Source organism: Manacus candei, unplaced genomic scaffold, assembly GCF_025592945.1.
Source record: "Manacus candei isolate 608988 ecotype Guabito, Panama unplaced genomic scaffold, ASM2559294v1 h1tg000025l, whole genome shotgun sequence".
Classification (NCBI taxonomy): Eukaryota; Metazoa; Chordata; class Aves; order Passeriformes; family Pipridae; genus Manacus; species Manacus candei.
Genome location: NW_026138073.1, coordinates 3,679,216 through 3,697,715, shown reverse-complemented (window position 1 = coordinate 3,697,715; position 18,500 = coordinate 3,679,216). Strand labels below are relative to the sequence as shown.

The 18,500-nt window shown below is 42.2% G+C and overlaps 1 protein-coding gene across 1 annotated transcript in view; it reads left to right on the top strand.

The window, feature by feature from the left end:
* Positions 1–2,606, top strand: part of PPP4R2 (protein phosphatase 4 regulatory subunit 2) — a 28,335-nt gene extending 25,729 nt beyond the window's left edge. Inside the window, exon 9 of the mRNA XM_051788691.1 lies at positions 260–2,606. Within this exon, the coding sequence (XP_051644651.1) occupies positions 260–573 (314 nt within the window). The 3' untranslated portion in view covers positions 574–2,606. The remainder of the gene's footprint in view (positions 1–259) is intronic.
* Positions 2,607–18,500: the final 15,894 nt, after the last annotated feature.

The following is an 18,500-nucleotide window of genomic DNA, read 5'->3' as shown; positions in this document are numbered from 1 at the left end:
ACCCACTGAAGCTTAATTAAGTGATACTTCCTGTTAAATAAAGTAACTGGCCTTTGTTTTATGGTATATTAGCATAGTTTAGATGTCCTGACAAAGGTGGCTCATGTTTTACATCTCCTGATGAAATCTGGGTTTGTCTGTTTTTCCTGTCCTTGGCTGTGTTGTGGAAGTGTTGCTCAGCACAGCTGGGAATGGAAAGTAGCAGGATTAAGGTATGTTTAAAAATGCTTCAATAATACTGTACTTTCCCTATTTCTAGAGTCCTTCATGTCTCCCAGAAATGTTGGTCCAGACAGAAAAGATCAAGACAAAGACACTGAATCCTCGGGTGTGACCGAAGAGAGCTCTGAGGAGAACAGTCGGATGGAGGAGTCCGACCAGTCGAGGGCAGAGAAGGATTTACACTCGGATGACAGTGAAATCAGTGGCTCTGCCAGTAATGGAGCTGACTGCAGTGAAACAGAAGAGCTGGGGTCCTATGCTAGTGAAACTCCAGAAAATTCCTCAGAGAGCCCGATGGAAAACAGTGATGAAGCCACAGAAGCTGCAGATGAACCTATGGAGCAAGACTAATTTAAATAAACTTAGATGCAGTATTTTCCATAAGGCTCCGGTTTTACACTGTATAAATAATTTTATGTAATAAAGTGGACCTTTAGTTTTACAAAAAGAAGCAGGTTGTAAAATAAACTTCTCCATGGATTGAACCTTGAAAGAGTTGTACATGATAAGAACTGTGAATACCAGCTCCTTCAGGTCCTGCTTACCGCTGAACTTTCGTTTGGTCAAATCAGTGGTTTGTGTATAGTTTTTTTTATTTAGAATAAAAGTTTTTAAACTGGAAGGTAATTAATTATAATTTTGACAACTTTTTTGGAGATCACCACACCTAGTTGTATGTAAGCAAGAAAGCTTTTTGTCTTGTCTTTTTCTGACAGCTATAGCAGTTACTTCATATTTTGGTTACAGTTTCAACATTTGACATATGAAATAATGGGGTTTCAGGCTGGTTTCCAGATTTTTATTTGAATACACACTATGGAACCTTCTGTTGTGTGTTTAAAATGTGTTACATTTCACACACACATCTATATGCACGCATGCACACCTGTGTGTACCCTCGCTGTTCTAAGGGGGAAAGGGTATATTTTTCTGTTTCTATAAAAGATAAATACAGCAAATACTTTTTCTATAGGAAAAGACTGAGTTCACCTCTCAAGGCACTTTGTTTTGCCTCTGGAAAAAAACGAAACAAATGAAATCTGGCCCATATGAAACCCTGGAAATACTAACATTGTTGAAAACACCAGAGTAAACACATTCCAAGAGAACTGTTCCAATGACAACATTTTTGTACACTTCTGAGGTGCCTGAGTGAAAGGAGTTCGTTTATTTATGAGAAAATGTGCTTTATGTTGAGAACGTCGTAATTAAAACATTAGCTTAAACTTTTGTAGAAGAAATGTTTGAAAATAAGAAAATATCTGGGAAGAAATGAGCAGGTACTTGCCTTTTTTGAGCTTCTTGGAGCTTTGTGAATATTGTAGAGGAGTCTCAGAATTACTTTAAGGTTTGCAGATGGCATCGATCTGATCACACCACTGGAGTGGAAGGATGGATACGTGACCCTGGTCATGTACCTGAGCTACAAGGTTTAGGGGTGCATAGAAATCACCATGATTTGTATAACATTTTGGAAGTGAACTAAATATTTTTGAACATGCTACTTTGACAGCCAGTGTTACGTTTTTTTCAAACCAGCTCAAAGCACAAACTACTGCTTTAAACTCAATATTTTCCAGTTCCCATATTTAAAGACATGCAAGCTGCAACCTCCCAGTCACAATTACTGGCTGCCAAATTTATACCTGTTTCTTCAACTGTACCTTTTTGATATTTAGAATTTTTAAATTTCTGTAAAGTAGATTTTTTGTAGATTGTAATGAGTGCTCACTGCCATTGTGAAACGGTATATAATTGTATAATTTCTGTGTGTAAACTGAATGCTTGGGCTTTCAATACAGTATTCATATAAAGCAATAAATATTAATGTTATGAAATATCTGAGTACATTTTTATCACAATTGTCCCTCTTTGGTTTTAAGTTCACGTACCTGAAGTACAAAAATGACCTCTAAAATGCATGCTGATAGATTCTTGTACTACATGGTCTGCTTTGTATCGTTTGGGGGAAATTTAGGTTTTGATTAACACCAGAATTAATTTGGCTCAGTTGGAATATTTATAAAGTTATTTCTTGCTGATGTTACCTATCAAGTTGTGAGCAGACAGGATTCAGGGAGATGCTTGCAAAAAAAAAAAAAAATCGTATTGATTGAGATCCCCTTAAAGAAGGAAAATTGTACTTTGACTCATTTTCATTGTGCTGAAGGGTTGGATGTGTGTTATCAAACTAAAGGACTGAACCAAAATGATGAGATTAGGAAAGTTTAAGACTATAGTGACATCTTTACAGTTCTTTTTTTTTTTTTTTAAATATTTTGCCAATGAGAAAATTTTAAGATTTCTAAGTTCGGAGATTTCTGAAATTTTCTTTTAGATTGTTTATTTGTGACGATATTGTCAATAAACTTGTTCTTTAAGCACCTGTGACCTTTCCAGATGTTTGTTTTAGCAGCGTTAGTGCCACTCCTGCAGAGACCTGCAGAACTTTGAGGTATGGATCTGCAGCTTCTTTTAATGGCTAATGAAAATGGAAATTGTGCTTCAACCTCACAGTAAGGACCTTAATCCTAACTGTGCCCTACATTAAATGAGATCTGCTTTAAATTCCCACACACCCCAGGGCGTGTGGCTTCAAACTGCAAGAGAACGGGTTTAGATTGGATATGGGGAAGAAATTCCTGAGTGGTGGTGGTGAGGCCCTGAAATGGATTTCCCAGAGAAGCTGTGGCTGCCCCAGCCCTGGAAGTGTCCAAGGCCAGGTTGGAGCAGTCTGGGATAGTGGAAGGTGTCCTACCATGGGCAGGGACAAGGGGGTGGAACCTGGGTGGGCTTTCAGGTCCCTTCCAGCCCGAACATTCTGTGATCCCATGATTCTGTGTTCCTGCACACAGCCAAATTCAGCGTCCTACTTGTCTTCCATAAGGAAACGTGTGGTTGAACCCCAGCAAACCAGGCAGCAGGTGCTTTAGAGCATTCCTGGGTGTATTTCCTATTAAAAACTGTTATGTGGGACCAGAATATAAATAGAAAGTGAAATGGAGTTTAGTTTTCAGAGTACAAGCTCGAAGTCAGCCCTTAATTCTGCTCTTGATATTTAAAAAAAATAAATTAAAAATGACTTCCTTGTAGTATCCTAGATGCTCAGTCAGCCTTGATTTTTAAATCTCAGGAAATGCTTGGATGATTGCATTAGGGAGAGCTTTCTACTACAGCATGGATTTGGGATTTCTTTTGTAAATCCTCTTGGATCTATTGCTGGCTTCAACAAAGTGAACTTCATTTTTAATATAAGAATAGTTCTGTGGGTTTCTAAGGCAGAGGCACCTCTGCAGCACTGACTTGTTTTTAAACATGTCAGCAGGAAATGCTCCTGGCTGGAAGAGTAGGTTGGAATTGCATTTCAGTTTACGCCTGGCCTGGGGGATGCAGGAAACGGATGAAAAATATTTCTGCTGCTGCTTCAACCTGGGAGAAGTTCTGTGTGTGTGCTGGTTTTTAGTCGAGCAGTTCTCTGAGAAGCTGCATCCTGATAGTCCTGGGTCTGGAACAAAAAAAGAAACAAACTTCAATTTTTAGCTTCTCTGTTAATTGTATGGGGGGAGGGGAATAAAACCAGAACCAAAGCCTGACAGAACCTTAATTATATGAGTTTTCTGTTGCAATAGTTAAGTGGCAACACAGTGACTTATTAAAAAAAAATAGATTTTTCCCAGAATGGATGCCTTCTATTGACTGGGACTGTACAGAACACCCTTCTGCAATCCTTTGGCTTTCTATTCATATGGAGCAGTTCTAGGAAGAGTTTAAAGGTTGTTTGTGTCTCTGTGTGTCTGAGGTCAGTGTGTTTCAGTGAGACAATCATGGGTGAGGTGTGAATTGCCAGTTATATCCCAGTTATATCCCTCTATTGCCAATTGGAGACCCACGTTTTGTCATGTAAACTTTTGTTAGGCAGCTCTTCATCGCTTCAAGGACATTCATGCCAGCAAATTCCTTCTGGATATAGTGTGCTTTAGTGTCTGCATGGTTTAACGGACAGGTTTGGCTCTGGAATGGCACACAGGCTATGCCACCACCTGTGCTCCCTGTACCTGTGTGGGGGGTTGCTCTGCTCCTGGGCCCTCCCGAGGCTAGCAGTGGTGACAAGTTTATGGAATATCTTGTCTGTGTTTCTGTGTTTGTGAGCAGGTCCTGAGACACAAGGCACCTTATTCCCAGGATTCCTGCAGCCTGCCCAAAAGCATTAATGCCAGCAACTCGTCTGCTGCAGGCTGGAGTTTTTGGGTTAGGAAGAGGAGAGTGAGAGGGGCTCTCACCAGTGCATATAAATATCTCCAAGGTGGGTGTCCCAGGATAGTGCCAGACTCTGTTCAGTGGTGCCCAGTGACAGGATGAGGAGCAATGGCCATAAAAAAAGGCTCAAGAAGTTCCACCTCAGCATGAGGAAGAACTTCTTTACATTGAGAGTGGCAAAGCACTGGAACAGCTGCGTGGTGCCTCTCTCCCTGGAGACATTCCAAACCCACCTGGGGGTTCGTGTGTCACCTGCTCCAGGTGACCCTGCCTTGGCAGGGGGATTGGATGATCTCCAGAGGTCCCTTCCCACCCTGAACCATGGTGTGGTTCTGTGAGACAGTCCTGTGTTTCCAGGTGACTGTGGATGTGCTGCTCCCTGTGGACACAACCGGCAGTGGGGGTTTGGACCATCCTGTTCAGCGGCACCGACAGATGCCCTGCGATAACAGGAATGGAGACAGCGAGCCCAGCACAGCGTGGTCCTGGTGTTGATGTCACACAGCTCACACACGTCAATACACCAGTGGAAGGACATGGATTCCTTGGATAGGGGAGCAGGGCAAGGAACTTGTGTGCCAGCTCGTTCCCATGATGAGAAACCTGAGATGCGGAGCTGCCTCCGGACACGGGGCAGAGCACGAGGGGGAACTCGAGACGCCGGAGCTGCGGGTCTGGAATGGAAACCCCGATGAGTGACGTGACCCGGCTGCTCGGCAGGTCCATGTTTCGGTGTGCCAAGGGGAGGAGAGGTCGGGGACAGCTGACAGTGACAACCAAATGCCGGCAGAGGCCGCCTCGGCAACGTGGAATGCGATGAGGCATCAAAGGAGCTGCCACAGCACCCCTGTCACAGGTCCCTGCTCTGAGGGCCCAGAGAATAAACCCACAGATCAGATAGTCTTCCACCTTAAAGAAATCAGGGATACCTTTATAACCTTCAAACTTGCCCCTTTGAGTTTCCCACCTCTGCAAACTTTCCTCTTAAACTTACACCCTCGTTCCAGTGAAAGTTGAGCCGTTTCTGTATTAATTCCGTGGCTCCAGGAGATGGAGCTTTAGAACAGACAAACCTCACACTGCAGGAAAACGGGAGCTGAGATGCTACAGGAACATCAGCCTGAGAGATTGGAGCTGCAAAAGTTTCTGCTTCTTCCCTGTCCGAAGTTGGAAAGCACCATAACTTTGTTATTGTATCTGCAGGGAACGACGGGCTGGAGGTGAAATATCTGTTCCCTTGAGAGGGATTGATCCTGTCTGGAATTCCATGGCAAGGGTGCTCTGGCATAGCTTGTCAGGAAATCAGGGGGAGGGATGCAGTGCTCCACACCTGCATCACTTCCCAGCCTCTAATCCCCGTGATCATTCTCTCTGCAGTCCCACAAATCTCACAAACCACTGTAGCAAGTCCAAGGCTGTGAAAGAGATCTCAGTGAAATCCATGTGAATAACAGGAAGCTTTTCAGCTCTGTGTGCTGCATGGTCTGTTCTCTTTGCCCATCGTGCTTAGGAAAAGAAGTCACGGATTAAGATGATCAGAGGGAAATAGTCCAGGTGTTTGGGTAGCTGAAGGGATAAGTGATGTGCTGGAATAGCTCACCCAGTTTTCTCAAAGCACTTCTCCCTCACTTCATCCCTGTGATGGAGCCCAGTCCTGTGGTTCAGGGTGGACTACATGACTTCTAGGTTTCAGAACAGAGGTGATAGCTCTCAGTTGTGTGGGTGTTTAAGATAATTCCACTCTCCAATGTACTTACCTTTCAGGATTGTTTATTTTCCTTTGATGTTCCTCAGAAACCCTCTCTGTTCCATCCCATTTTTCCAAGATATACTTAACTGTCCTAGTTCTCCTAACATACACCTATTTTTGAGTGCCAAGCCTTTCCCTCTGGGGCCACTTCTCTCAAGTGTTTCATATTTTACCTTTGCTCACAATGACTCCCAGTGACTTCAGTTGCTCTTTCCTGAACTCCTGGGCCTGTGTGGCATTTTATTACCAACTTGTAAAGATACTGAGGAGATGCTGGTTCTCCATCAACTAAATGACTGCTTATGTGGGAGACAGAGAGACTCCTGCCTTCCACTGGCGTCACTTATCTCCCTGGGAATCTTACCAAGGAGTGACAGTCCCTGTCACAGGGGCCTCTCTCCAGGCAGTCACCACATCCAGGATCTTGCCTTCGGATGTTCTGTTTTTGGGACATCCCTGGTCAGTGTCTGCTGCACTCCATGGTTTATTTGGGAAGTCATCCATGTAAATTCCTCAACAATCCCGTGAGCAGGAGGTTGACACATCTTTTCCCTGACCAGGTGACTGCTCTGATCACTGGGCTGGTGGGTGATGCCCAAACTTGCTTTTTTGTTTGTTTGTTTTCCTGAACACACACACACAACTTTGACTCTTCTCTTGTACAAGGGATAAATTAAAATAATGTGGAAAATAAAAACCCCGCGGTTATTACGAGGCTCTCCTTCCCCTGTAATAGAACAAAATGAAGAAAATTGACTTTAAACAACAATTGATGATTTAGAACAAAATTGAATTTGAACAACAAAAGAATCATCCTGTTTTCCTGGTGCTGTAGGACTATCAGAATAGATCTGTGCCTCTCTGAGTCTTACAAGACTCTTTCTACTTCTGTTCTTTTGATTATTTATTCCTTTCTGCATTCTCTTTGACTTTCAGCTCAGTGGAAGAGCCGTGTGCCCTTCACCAAAGGCCTCCTCTTCAGATCTCCCTCTGACTGCAGGTCCTGCCTGCCTTGTTTGAGTCTGGGCATTCAAAGGGGCCCGTGTGTGGCAAAGACTGGAACTAAGTGCAGAGCTCAGTGATCTGGCAGTGCTGCTGCTAAAACATCTCATGGAAAACACACATCTTGGCTCTGTGACTGTAAAGGGAGTTGTTCTCTAAGCACAGGGGTTTGGCTTTACCAGGGCATTACTGCAGAGCCCTCTGGGGTCCCAGAACCAACCAGGCTTCCTCAGGTGGGCTCAATGCCCTCCCCAGGCACATGGAGCTGTCTGTGTGTGAGTATGGAGAGGTGTGACCTTTTGGAACTGAGTTACTCTAAACAACCAGCTTCTAAACATAAATATTTTTTCCCCAATAATTTAAAATGTTTACAGTGGGAACTTCACCTTTATACAGCGTTAAATTCTTACAGCACTTTTACTTAATAACATGAACTTCCAATTTAGGAATTTTATGGAAAACATTAACCTAATCTTTGGATTTTCCTAAGAAATCTCCATAAGAGGGACTGTATATTGATGTGTCTCTCTTGTGGTGCAATAAACCTCAGGTGTTTATAAAATAGGCTTGTGAGTTTTCTGCAGTAAGGCAAGTGAAACTAGAAAGCCAAAAGCAATTTCTCAGTGAAAAATTGAGGACTTTGAAATCAACCCTTCACATGAGTGGGTAGGAGGGATCTGCACTAGTCCCAGCTGATGTGTTTCAGCAAGGAGGATTTCTGACAGTTGGCAGCAATACTGACTTCCCAATCTAGAGTAGAGGAGTGGGATAAAAAGAGTCTGTGGCAGAGGCTGAGTCTTTTACAGATGTGAGAGGATGCTGGTTTTGCTGTTTCTCTGCAGGTAAGGATGGCTCTCCTAGTAGAATCTGAGTTAAATTAAAGGAAATCTGTTTTGAGCAGAAGGAAAGTGATGTGGTGACATCTGATACATTAAAAAAAATGGCTGGGATACTGATCTAGCAAATTAAAGGTGTGGGTTTTGGAAGGTGATAGGGCTCTTTTAAAATTTGCCTTGTAATTTTAGGACCTAGAGTCAGCTGCCTTCTGACAAAGGGGGGATTTTTAGCCCAGGCCTCCTTGTGCCCTGTGGGAACTGGAAGGGCTGTGGAGGTTGTGTAATGACCAGTGTGTGTGGTGGGTGTACCCCCCTCCAAAGGGGGAGGAGGTAGGAAGTCCAGCTTTGAAATTACTTCAGCTGAATTTGGGCTAAGCAATTCTGGAGTGATGAGAACCCCTGGCCAGAGACTGCTCTGCCTTCCTGCCTTGTTTTCAAATGGATAAGAAGAGAAGTTGCTGTTGTGCTTTGGCTCTTCAGACTTAAGGCACTGTCTTCTTTTAGACAGCTGCAGTAGCTTTTATAGAGTGCAACCACTTCAGGGACCAGCAGGGCTTTGATCAGCCTTTGTTAATGAGCAAAGCAACCAACAACACTTCACCTTCCAACAGAAGTATCTCCTTCTCATGAGACACTGGCAAGCAGTTTTGTAGTGGTTTCTCAGGGCTGACACAGGACTGTTGTGTTGCCATTGGGTTGCATAGAAAGAAAAGCATTAGGTGACCTCTGGGGGAGGTGAAGCACACACAGAAATGTGTGAACTGTGTCATTAACATAGAGCATTAAAAATTCAATATTATTCAGGTGAGTTAAAAGTTAAAAGCAGATGGACAGGTGAGACCTACTCCAGGCTGTTTGATCACAGAATATTCTGAGCTGGAAGGGAGCCACAGGGATCACTGAGTCCAACTCTTAGCCCTGCACAGGACCATTCCCAAGTGTCTGAGAGGATGACACAGCTGTGCTCTCCAAAACAGCAGTGCAAGGAGTGTCTGAGCTCTCTGGAACAGCTGCATAGTGAGGAGAATCAAGCCTCCCAGCCATCAGATGTGATGGTGCAGGTTACCTGTGAGCACAAGGACTTCTCTTGCTCTGTGTGCTTTTGTGGCCAGGGCAAGCCATGTATTGATTGTTAATTTCTCTGTGGTGTCTGTCAGAGCTGGCTTTGATCTCTTTTTAATGTTATTTTTATCTCTGATTCTGGTCAGTTCCCAACCTGCAGGAATAAATGACCAGGTTTGCACTTTCCAACTGAGCTGTGGAAAAAGTTCATCTGGGACAGAAGTAGATTCAACTTGTGTGTGCACCCCAGGACAAACTGGGTTTGATCTATGAACCATAAAAAGGTCTTAGATGGGAGTGCTGAATTCTTTTGCATGGGGTTAATTAAAAGTCTGAGCGAAGTCAGCCAGCTTCCCGTGGGTAAAATGGTTTCTGCAAGCACCTCCTTCTCAGGGATACATCCCTGTTGCAGCTGTGCCATGTTCTGCAGTTGGTGGCAGCCTGGGAGCCGTGGTTCTGACCCTGCTGTGCTGGGTGTGCTCTCAGGCTGAGAGTGGAGCTGAGCTCTGGGACCTGACAGTGCAGGGCCTTGGCCCATGGAGGGTGGATTTGCACTTGTGCATGTCCAACCTTTCTCTGGAAAGCTGCAGTTCAATTCCAAATGCTACCCTGCTGCACTTCTGAGCAATCTCTGCCTGGGACTTGCTCTGGGACAGATCTGTCAGTCAGTTTATCTCCTTCCATCAGGCTACCTGGTGTGGGGTGTGCTTTGTGTGTGAGCCTGTGGGAGAGGGGCTTTTCTGTGGTCTCTCTCCTTTCCCACCCACCTCTGGAATTATTTAGCACAGGCTAAACTGAACAGGGCATGAGAGCCAGCACTGGACAGATGTTGGGAGCAGCTGGTAGCAGACCAGCCCTTGGAGTGATCTATGGACAAACTCTGAGAGGTCAAATGTAAGATCTTTGATCAGGCAAACTCACTTGAAGACAGACTTGACAGGAATGCAGAATTAAGCCTGACAATAAAAGCAGCTTTTAAAACTTTCTCTTCCTAGCAAGCTTCTTTAACAGGGAGCTCCAAGTCTTGGCATGTTTCAAGATATGTGATTTCTTCCATAAGTCATACAGAGCAAATATTTTATACAACTGTGTTTGAAAGAGAGGGGTAATTTTGTGTTGGAGTCTACTGCTTTGAAAGTATTTATATGATGGGGAATTGTCAGCCTGTGGCTGCACAGCCTCCCTTTGACTGGCTGGTTGTTACAAGCACCACCCCAGTGCCAGTGGTTGCACTCTGGATTGTGCACATCTGGTGCTTTTTAAGCTTGTGGGAAGACTGGACAGCTTCTTTTTTGTTGTTGTTGTTTTTAATCAGCATTGTTTAAACTAAGCAAATATTTGTAGAAGTGTAACAAGAAAATTATAATGCAGGAGAGGGGGAAGACAAAGGAAAGGAGAAACTGGAGATGGGGTAGAAAAAGCACAGGGAGATGAAACAGTTTGTGGCAGAGTGGGAATCCAGACCTCTTAATTCTGAGCACAGAAGGCTTTGCTTCCTGGAACCCAGAGCATGAAATACTGTTTAACATTCCCCTGTCCTTAGCCATCAACTGGCTGTTCAAAGGACCTGAATGTGTCTGTGTGGTGCTTGCTAATCTAAATCTACTGCAAATGGATGGAGGAGCTGGTTAACTTCTTGTGTGAAAGGTTATTCTGCAGCTGAAATTGCTTTAGGTGGCTCAGCTGTATTTTGTCAATAAAATGTGCCATCAATGGAGGAACTGGCAGTAAAGTCACTTCTGTGAGCTTGTAAATGGGAAGCACGTTTGAAGGGCAGCAAAAGAGTATTTAGCAGATGTAGTCAGCAACTGTATCACTGCAAAGTCTGTTTTTGGGGATTTAGAATTTCAATGTCTTTAATTGCAAAGGGCTGAGACGATTCATAGCCTGGATGTGATTCTTTCTCCTCTCTTTTGGTGGCTGCAAAGTGAACTGTGTGATGCACATGAGTTCAGTGCAGGGAGGAAAACGGTGCATTCCTAATATATTTATGTATGTGTTGGGAATACACTCTGTAACATCTTTGTAAAGTGCAGTGAATGTGTGTGTGGGGTGGTCATGGTACACAATATCAAGTATTTTTCATTTTAGTAGTTGAGATGGAAGAAAGGATCTTGCCAAGCAGTGAACTTCTCATAAACTTCAGCAAGCTTAAGTGTTGATTTCTGTCCCCAACAAGAACACATGGATGAGGCTGTTTCTTGGTGTAGCTCTTCCTCCCGAAAAGACAATGAAGGTCTTGATAGTAATGCTGGTGTCTTGTGCTTTTTTAAAGAAGCTTTTTTTTTTTAGAGTGAAAAAGGATGATCTTGACATTAAGACCCTGGGAATCAGGTGTCATTGTTAGTTCTGATGCAGACTTTCTGTGTGATCTGGGGTGAACTAATTTATCTTTTTTATTTGCCCACTTCCTGCTTGTTCTATTTATTTGGGCTGGATTGACTGGGACCTACAGGCTTTTGCTGCAGAATGTGCCAGCTCAGTAAGGCCTGAGCTTCAGTAGGGTCTTCAGGTGTTGTTGCAGAACAACTGAGCTTGAACAGTATTTCAACAGGCCTTGTTTGTAAAGAACTTTTCCCAAAAGTTATGAGAGAGCATCGTGCTCTGATGTGCACAGAGGGAAACAGCAGATTTTGGTCACTAAAAGCTTCCAGCTGATCTGATGAGCTCTATCAGGTTGCTGTTGCAATCCATGGGTGCAGCAAGGGTACCTTGCCCTCATTTGAAGATTAACCTTTGAAATCATACTCTATAACTAATTCTTTACCAGTGTTTATGAAATCATATCATTAGTTGATAGAAATATGAAATCTACTGGGCCATGTGAAAATCTTTAATGAATCAGTGCAGTACTCTGTGTGTGTGTGTGGTACAAAGGAATTCAGGGTCACTCTTGGACACCATTTCAGTCATTCTGCAAGGAGTTCTGTGGGCCAACAGTAAAATCAGTGACTGGTTTTATGCAGTTTGTTACCATTTCAAGGCAAGTTGAGAAATGAGCTGAAGCTGCTGCTGTGCTGAGCTGCCACACAGGGCTAAGATCCTGCTGGTCCTTTTCTGTGGGAATAGAGATGTGCCCAGGCTTTGTGACTGTGGTTCTGTGAATCACTTCTCTGCTGCAATATAGTGGTGGGAGGGGGCTGGCTTTGATAAAAATGGAAATATTTGGCTGTGAGTGGAGAGGCTGATCCACCTTTGGCTTTATCTGTTCTTCCTGCTCATCTCTGTCCTGAGCAGCAGCAGCTTGGGTAATCTGGGACAGAAGATTGGTTGATTTAGCCTTTTTTTTTAGCCTTGGCTCTTTATTGAAGAGTTCTGAACAACGGAGATGCTCTGGGGGATGTCATCCAAGCAAGGTGGCTGCCCTCAGTTTGACATTTTGGAGAGAGCTGTCCTGCCTGATGATAAAAAGACAGGATTATGGAACAGCTGGGTTACCTCACTGCAGGGAGGGGAGCAGGGGGTGGCTTTGTGAAACCTGCTGGGGAATCAAGCATCTGCTTAGTACCAAGCAACTTAAAATGATGTGTATTTAGACTAGGGAACTAATTTAAGTAATATGGAAATACTGAAACAAATCCTAATTATAATTTTGCAAAACCTCAGGAAATAAACAGGCTTTTTCTTTGCAGGTTGTTCGTGTTGGTTTTTTTTGTTTGTTTGTTTTGTTTTTCTTTTTTTGTTTTTCTTGGTTTTTATTTTTGTTGTTTTTGGTTTTTAATTGTTTTTATTGTTTTTATAGTTTTTATGTTTATTTTTAATTGTTTTTATTGTTTTTATCGTTTTTATAGTTTTTATTGTTTTTTATAGTTTTTATTGTTTTTATTGTTTTTTATTGATTTTATTGTTTTTTAATGATTTTATTGTTTTTAACTGTTTTAGTTTTTATTTTTTATTGTTTTTATTGTTTTTATTGATTTTAGTTTTTTTTTATTTTATTTCCTATTCAGGCAGGTCTTGCTGGTTTTCATCTGGCCTGGGGGGAAGACTTAGAAAGATGAAATTTGATACTATGGTGCTCATGAAATAGATTTTTTTTTTCTCCTATTGTTGCTTCTGTTGCTCACTTAATTATAAAACATGGATAAATGTACATTTTGGTATAAATATTACTAATGTTGGCAGTAATTGAAGGTGAACCTGGCAAATGTATCTATCAAGTCATTTCACAAAGTAATCATTTATGAACATAGCCCTATTAATTTGTTTAGTCAGATGCAGAGAAGCAATAAAAGTGATTGACTAAAAACAATTAAAACAGTAAAAGTAAATTGTTGTGTGCGTTAAAACCTGCTGAGCCTGTCAGATGAAAATTGTAGGTTTAAATGTGAAAATTAAAGCTATTGATTTTAGCTAGTGTGAACGTGGCTACAGAGTCCTAATTTGTTCTAGTTTCCTCAGCTAGAAGTTGCTGAGACAAGAATAAAGATAATCCTAAAACTCATTCCCAGAAAGGCATAAGCTTTCAAAAGGCATATATGATAAATATTTGTTTTGCCTTGGGAAGGTGGGAACATTTTTTGGAAGGCTTATATTAACTGTCAGTATCTTGACACTGCAGAACTATATATAAATATTTACCAATAATGGTAACTTATTGTACTTCAAAGAAGGTGAAGAATGAGACAGAGACAGGAGAGAAAATACAGTGTTGGTACAGACTAGATTACAGGGCTTCTCTCTTAATTTATGTGTATGACTTTATTGTCATTTTACCTTTATGTCTTATAGTAAATCTTGCATTCAGTGAACTATTAGTTTTTAGTATTCAATTAAAATGATAGCACAAAAAGAGGGCTGTGTCTGGACAGGTATTAAGGGATAGTGGTTGGGAATGAGGCTCCAGCCACTCAGTAAGTGCTGCTGTCAGGAACCAGCTGAGCCAGGGCTTTAAACAAGTGTTATGGGTGTTGACTTGCCAGTGTTAAGCAATAGGTCATGGTATTATTTCCCCTTACAGTTTCTTTACATCTCTTTATGGATCACCCCTTTAGACTGTTAAATGTGTTATTTGATGGTTAACTACTTGATCAATGGAATGAGGTTTTTTAAATCTTGCTTTGAGGAGTGTGGAGCACACCTTCCAACAGCCTGGGTTTTTTCTCTTTAGGAAGCAGACTCTGAGATAAGTTCTGTGACCTACAAAAATGCTGAATCCACCCAGACTAAAAATTCCCAGCCCTAGAAGTGTCTGTCACACTAAATCATCTCCTTTTTTAAAAAGTAACCTACTGGAGAACTCTGACTTTTGGGAGACAGAGGTGAGAGGGAGAGAGATGGGAAAAGTTTGAGTCTTTCTGTGTGCATGAGCAGCCCAGAGTTCACAGGCAATGTTTGTCTCATTAGGGGATTTTTTTTTTTAAATGAAAAATTCAGATACTGCGGCCGATTCATTTGAGCACTGTGGCACACCAGAAATTCCTGTGAGTCTGTTCCCCCAGATGAACTCTTTCGGTGTGTACTTGCAGTAAGTAACACAGTAGAGAACACAAGGAACTTGCAGTCACCACAGAGCTGGCTGAAGTTTCTCTTTGCTGGTCAAAATAACCAGTTCAGTCACACGCAGCAGGGTTGTGAACCAGTGGTGGTGCCACTGAAATGCCAACAAGAAAGAATCAGACAGCTTTTATTTCTAAGGTGTTTGTTCAGTGATTTTCAAGCAGTAGCTCCATCACCCTTGTTCAGCAGCAACGGGGTGTTGGTTCAGAAGGTGGTGTTTGGAATACGGGGGGTGCAGCTGCTGCTGTGGGGCACTGGCAGAGAGATCTTGTCCCCCAGCACTGCAGGGACATGTCATGACCTGTGTGAGGGCTGAGGGAGGGGAGAGGCTCCCACAGGAGGGCTGACTAAGGAAGCTCTCAGAAGGGATGTCACTTCTGGGCTCTGGGTCAGCAAAGCTCATGAGCACGTGCTGAGATGCTTTGGCTGAATCAAGTTCCAGCAAAGGAAAGTAGTCAAAAGCATTTTTTACCTCTATCCACGCAACTGTCATGGTAATCTGAAGCCTTCCAGAAACTTCTGTGTGAAGTGTGTTTTTCTAATAGCGACTCTCAATTTGAAGGAAGGTTTTACAGTGTATTTCACTTGTTGAGACCTACTAGTTTTTCCATTTCTGCCTTTCAAATTGTTACTGCTTTCCCAGGAAACAACAAGAAACCAGGACCTTTATTAAAAATAACATTAAGCCTTTGTCATGTTGATGCATCAACCTGTGTCATTAGCTTGCTTATAAAGGCATTACCATGTGTCTTCAAAGTAGATTTCCTTACCACATGTGTGTCATCTCTGGCATGACCTGTACCTCTGAAGATTTTTTCAGTTGAAGCAGAGATTCAGCTGAAGAGGAAGAGGAAGGGCAATGACAGTAAACCAAGCTGAAGCCATTTTCTGATAGAGCATGTTTTCTTTGTTCTAAATTCTTAGTGATGACTGGGAAACGCAGTGTGCAGTGTCCTTGTGAATTGAGTGGGTCTGCTGACTGCACATACAACAACCCACAGCTTACTCCTGAAACAGTTGTACTTCATTTTCCATTAAATAATGAAATGCAGTGCTCAGGCATGAGCCTTGTAGATGATGAGGATAAATACATGTGGCCACAGATGGACAATAGCTATAGCAACAGTGAGATACTAAAATTTTATGGCCTTACATATGTAGTTGATGTCCTGACTGTGCATTTTTACATAAATAATAATTTATTCACACCGATTTTATTTTCATCAGTCCTAAAATTCAATGTGTTTTATGTTTACCATTATCACAGGGGGAAACTATTCCCCTGGGAGGAGGAATCCAGTGAATTTTCACGTAAGCACCACACTAGCATTTCCTTCCTTGTGGAGATTGTAACATCCAGCAATTCCAGTCCTCCTGGGAACTATAGTGTGGCACCATTATAGCAAATAATTTGAGTGGTTATGTTCCTAAGTGCTGTTACTGGCAATACCACGCTGAGCATTTGAAGCAAAGCAGGTGTGATTTTTTTAACTCTGGTTTAAGAATAAAAGTGTTTCTTTTCCTATTTGTAAAGATGTGACTTGGTCAGGATAAATACAGATAAGTGAAGGTTAGTTTAAAAAAATAAATAGAAACCACCTGCCTGTTTGTGAAGGCAGAAAATGTGGCACATGAAGCTCCCATCTCCCTTCCTGGAGCCCAGTGCCCCAGCCCAGGGTGTCAGTGAGGTGGGGGATAAGGGTAATGGCTTACTAATAATACTCTGAACATAAACTTGTGAGGCTTTTGCAGAGGGGAAAGTCCCCACTGAGAAATGGAGCAGGTCGAAATAAGACTGATTTTTTTTCCCCCTGAATGGTTTACTGGAGATGAGAAGAGATGCTCTTCCACTGGGATATTAGAACTGTATTGACTCTTCTCCACATGGACCTTGGACTGCTCTTTAAGAAGCACAAGCAATTAAGAATAAATGCTCATTTCTGTACTGGATGCATCTCAACAGCTTTGATAACATATTGATTCTGACATGGATTCTGTTTGGTACTGAAAGCTTTGCTCACCTGTGGAGATGAGGAGGTTTTGAGGGACCAAATTTTATGATTTTCAAGCACTGCAGAAATTCTTGCCTGGAATTGCAACTCCTGCTTAATATTGAAGCTGAGATGCACTTAGAGGTGCTCTTTGTTCTGAGCCACCTTTCTATCCAGAAAACTACTTAGTTGGATGTTTAGTTCCCAGTTGTACCCCCATATTTAACCTTTAGATTGTGGAGAGAGGAACACTGAAACTTTTTGTAAAACTCACTCTACTGCAAAGACTCTCTTAATGCAACAAAGTGCTTTAAAATGTGAAGGTAAAATAGTGTTTTGTAACTATATTGTCAGTCAGGATCGAATAACTTGTTCCTTTAGGTATTGCAGAAACTAATTTTAGTTCTTTTCCCCCTATGTATTGATAATATAAAATCCAGCTTCGTTACAGGACTCTAAGGCATAACTTTTCATACAGTTTCAAATGCAAACTGTATCCAATAAATATGCAAATAGCCTTTTTCATAGGAATAAAATTTGATATAAGTTGATAATTAGTAATTCAGCTTCTGATGTGGACCTTGCATTATGACATTAAAGTGCTAAACAGATCCAGTTTTAAAAAAATTTAACACAAACCAGGACTTTTAGCAGCATATTATGAAGCAGGGGAATGAAGAAACAGTGAGTCCTAAACATCCTAAAGAAGACCCCACCACTAGAGTGAGTCCTAAAAGCCAAGTTAAGTGTACCATCACCCTTAAAGTTTGCTGGCTGGTCTTAAACTCTTTTGGAATCTATCTTGGAAGGGTTTTACATGTGATTACCCATAACTTACATGCTAAAATCTAACTGAAAGCAGGATGCCACTTTTATTCCTGTCAGTGTTCCCTGTGGTGTCTACATTCATTAGGCTGCAGGTGGGGTTAACAGAGAAGGTGTTATAAAGCTGCCAAGGTAAAATCTGCCCTGGAGATGTTTGTCCCTGCCATTCCTCATCCTGGAGGGTCCTGGATTGTTTGCACACCTACAATATTCCTTTTCCTTAAGGCTTGCTTGACTGAAGAGCTGGGAAGTGTTTATAAGATCCAAGTCCACCTTTGTAGTGGGGGTAAAGCTCTGGCCAGCAGTTCCCTCTTGGATTAGGTTAGTGCTCACTTCATTAACTTGTTCCAACTGAGCACCTGGTTTTTTGTGCTTTGCTCCCTCAGTTATCAAAGGGGAAAATAAAATAAGAACGTTGCTATGAAACTGCCTTCCCAAACACCAAACCTCTTTCTCCCACTGTACTTTGCTCAAATCTGGAGGATGAAGCGTGAGCTGCTCTTCAGCTGGGTTATTAATCAGGAGAAATTTGTGCAAAGCTGTTTTACTGTGTCGCTTCTTGATGCTTGGGCTGAGCGCTGTGTGACACATCACTGGCTCTGGAGCCTCTCTTTTGGTCATCTCCACGTCCTGCAGAAGCTCTCTGCACATCTGTCTGCTTTTGTAGAGGGAATGCATCAGGGCTCATCTTGCAGGAGAAATGAGACCACTCCACTGAGCTGAATTGAGGCGTTTGGTGGAAATCTTACTTAATCGTAGTTTTGGGCATCATTTCAAACAAAATATAAATCAGTCCAGATCTGTTTGAGCTAAAGCTCAAATCTGCCAAGAAGATTTGCAGACTTCAGAAAATGCAGTCCAAGTTTTACATATTGCACTGAAATCCAAACTTGCTACGATTTGGTCACCTCTCTCAAAACTTTGTACAGCTCCAGTGAGACACCTCTTCCCAGCACTTCATTTAAACCCTATACCATGAGAAGACGTGAACTCCCACTTTCTCCAGCTCTGCAAGTCAAAAAATGACTGTGGCTGTTGTGTTTGGAATTGTATGTG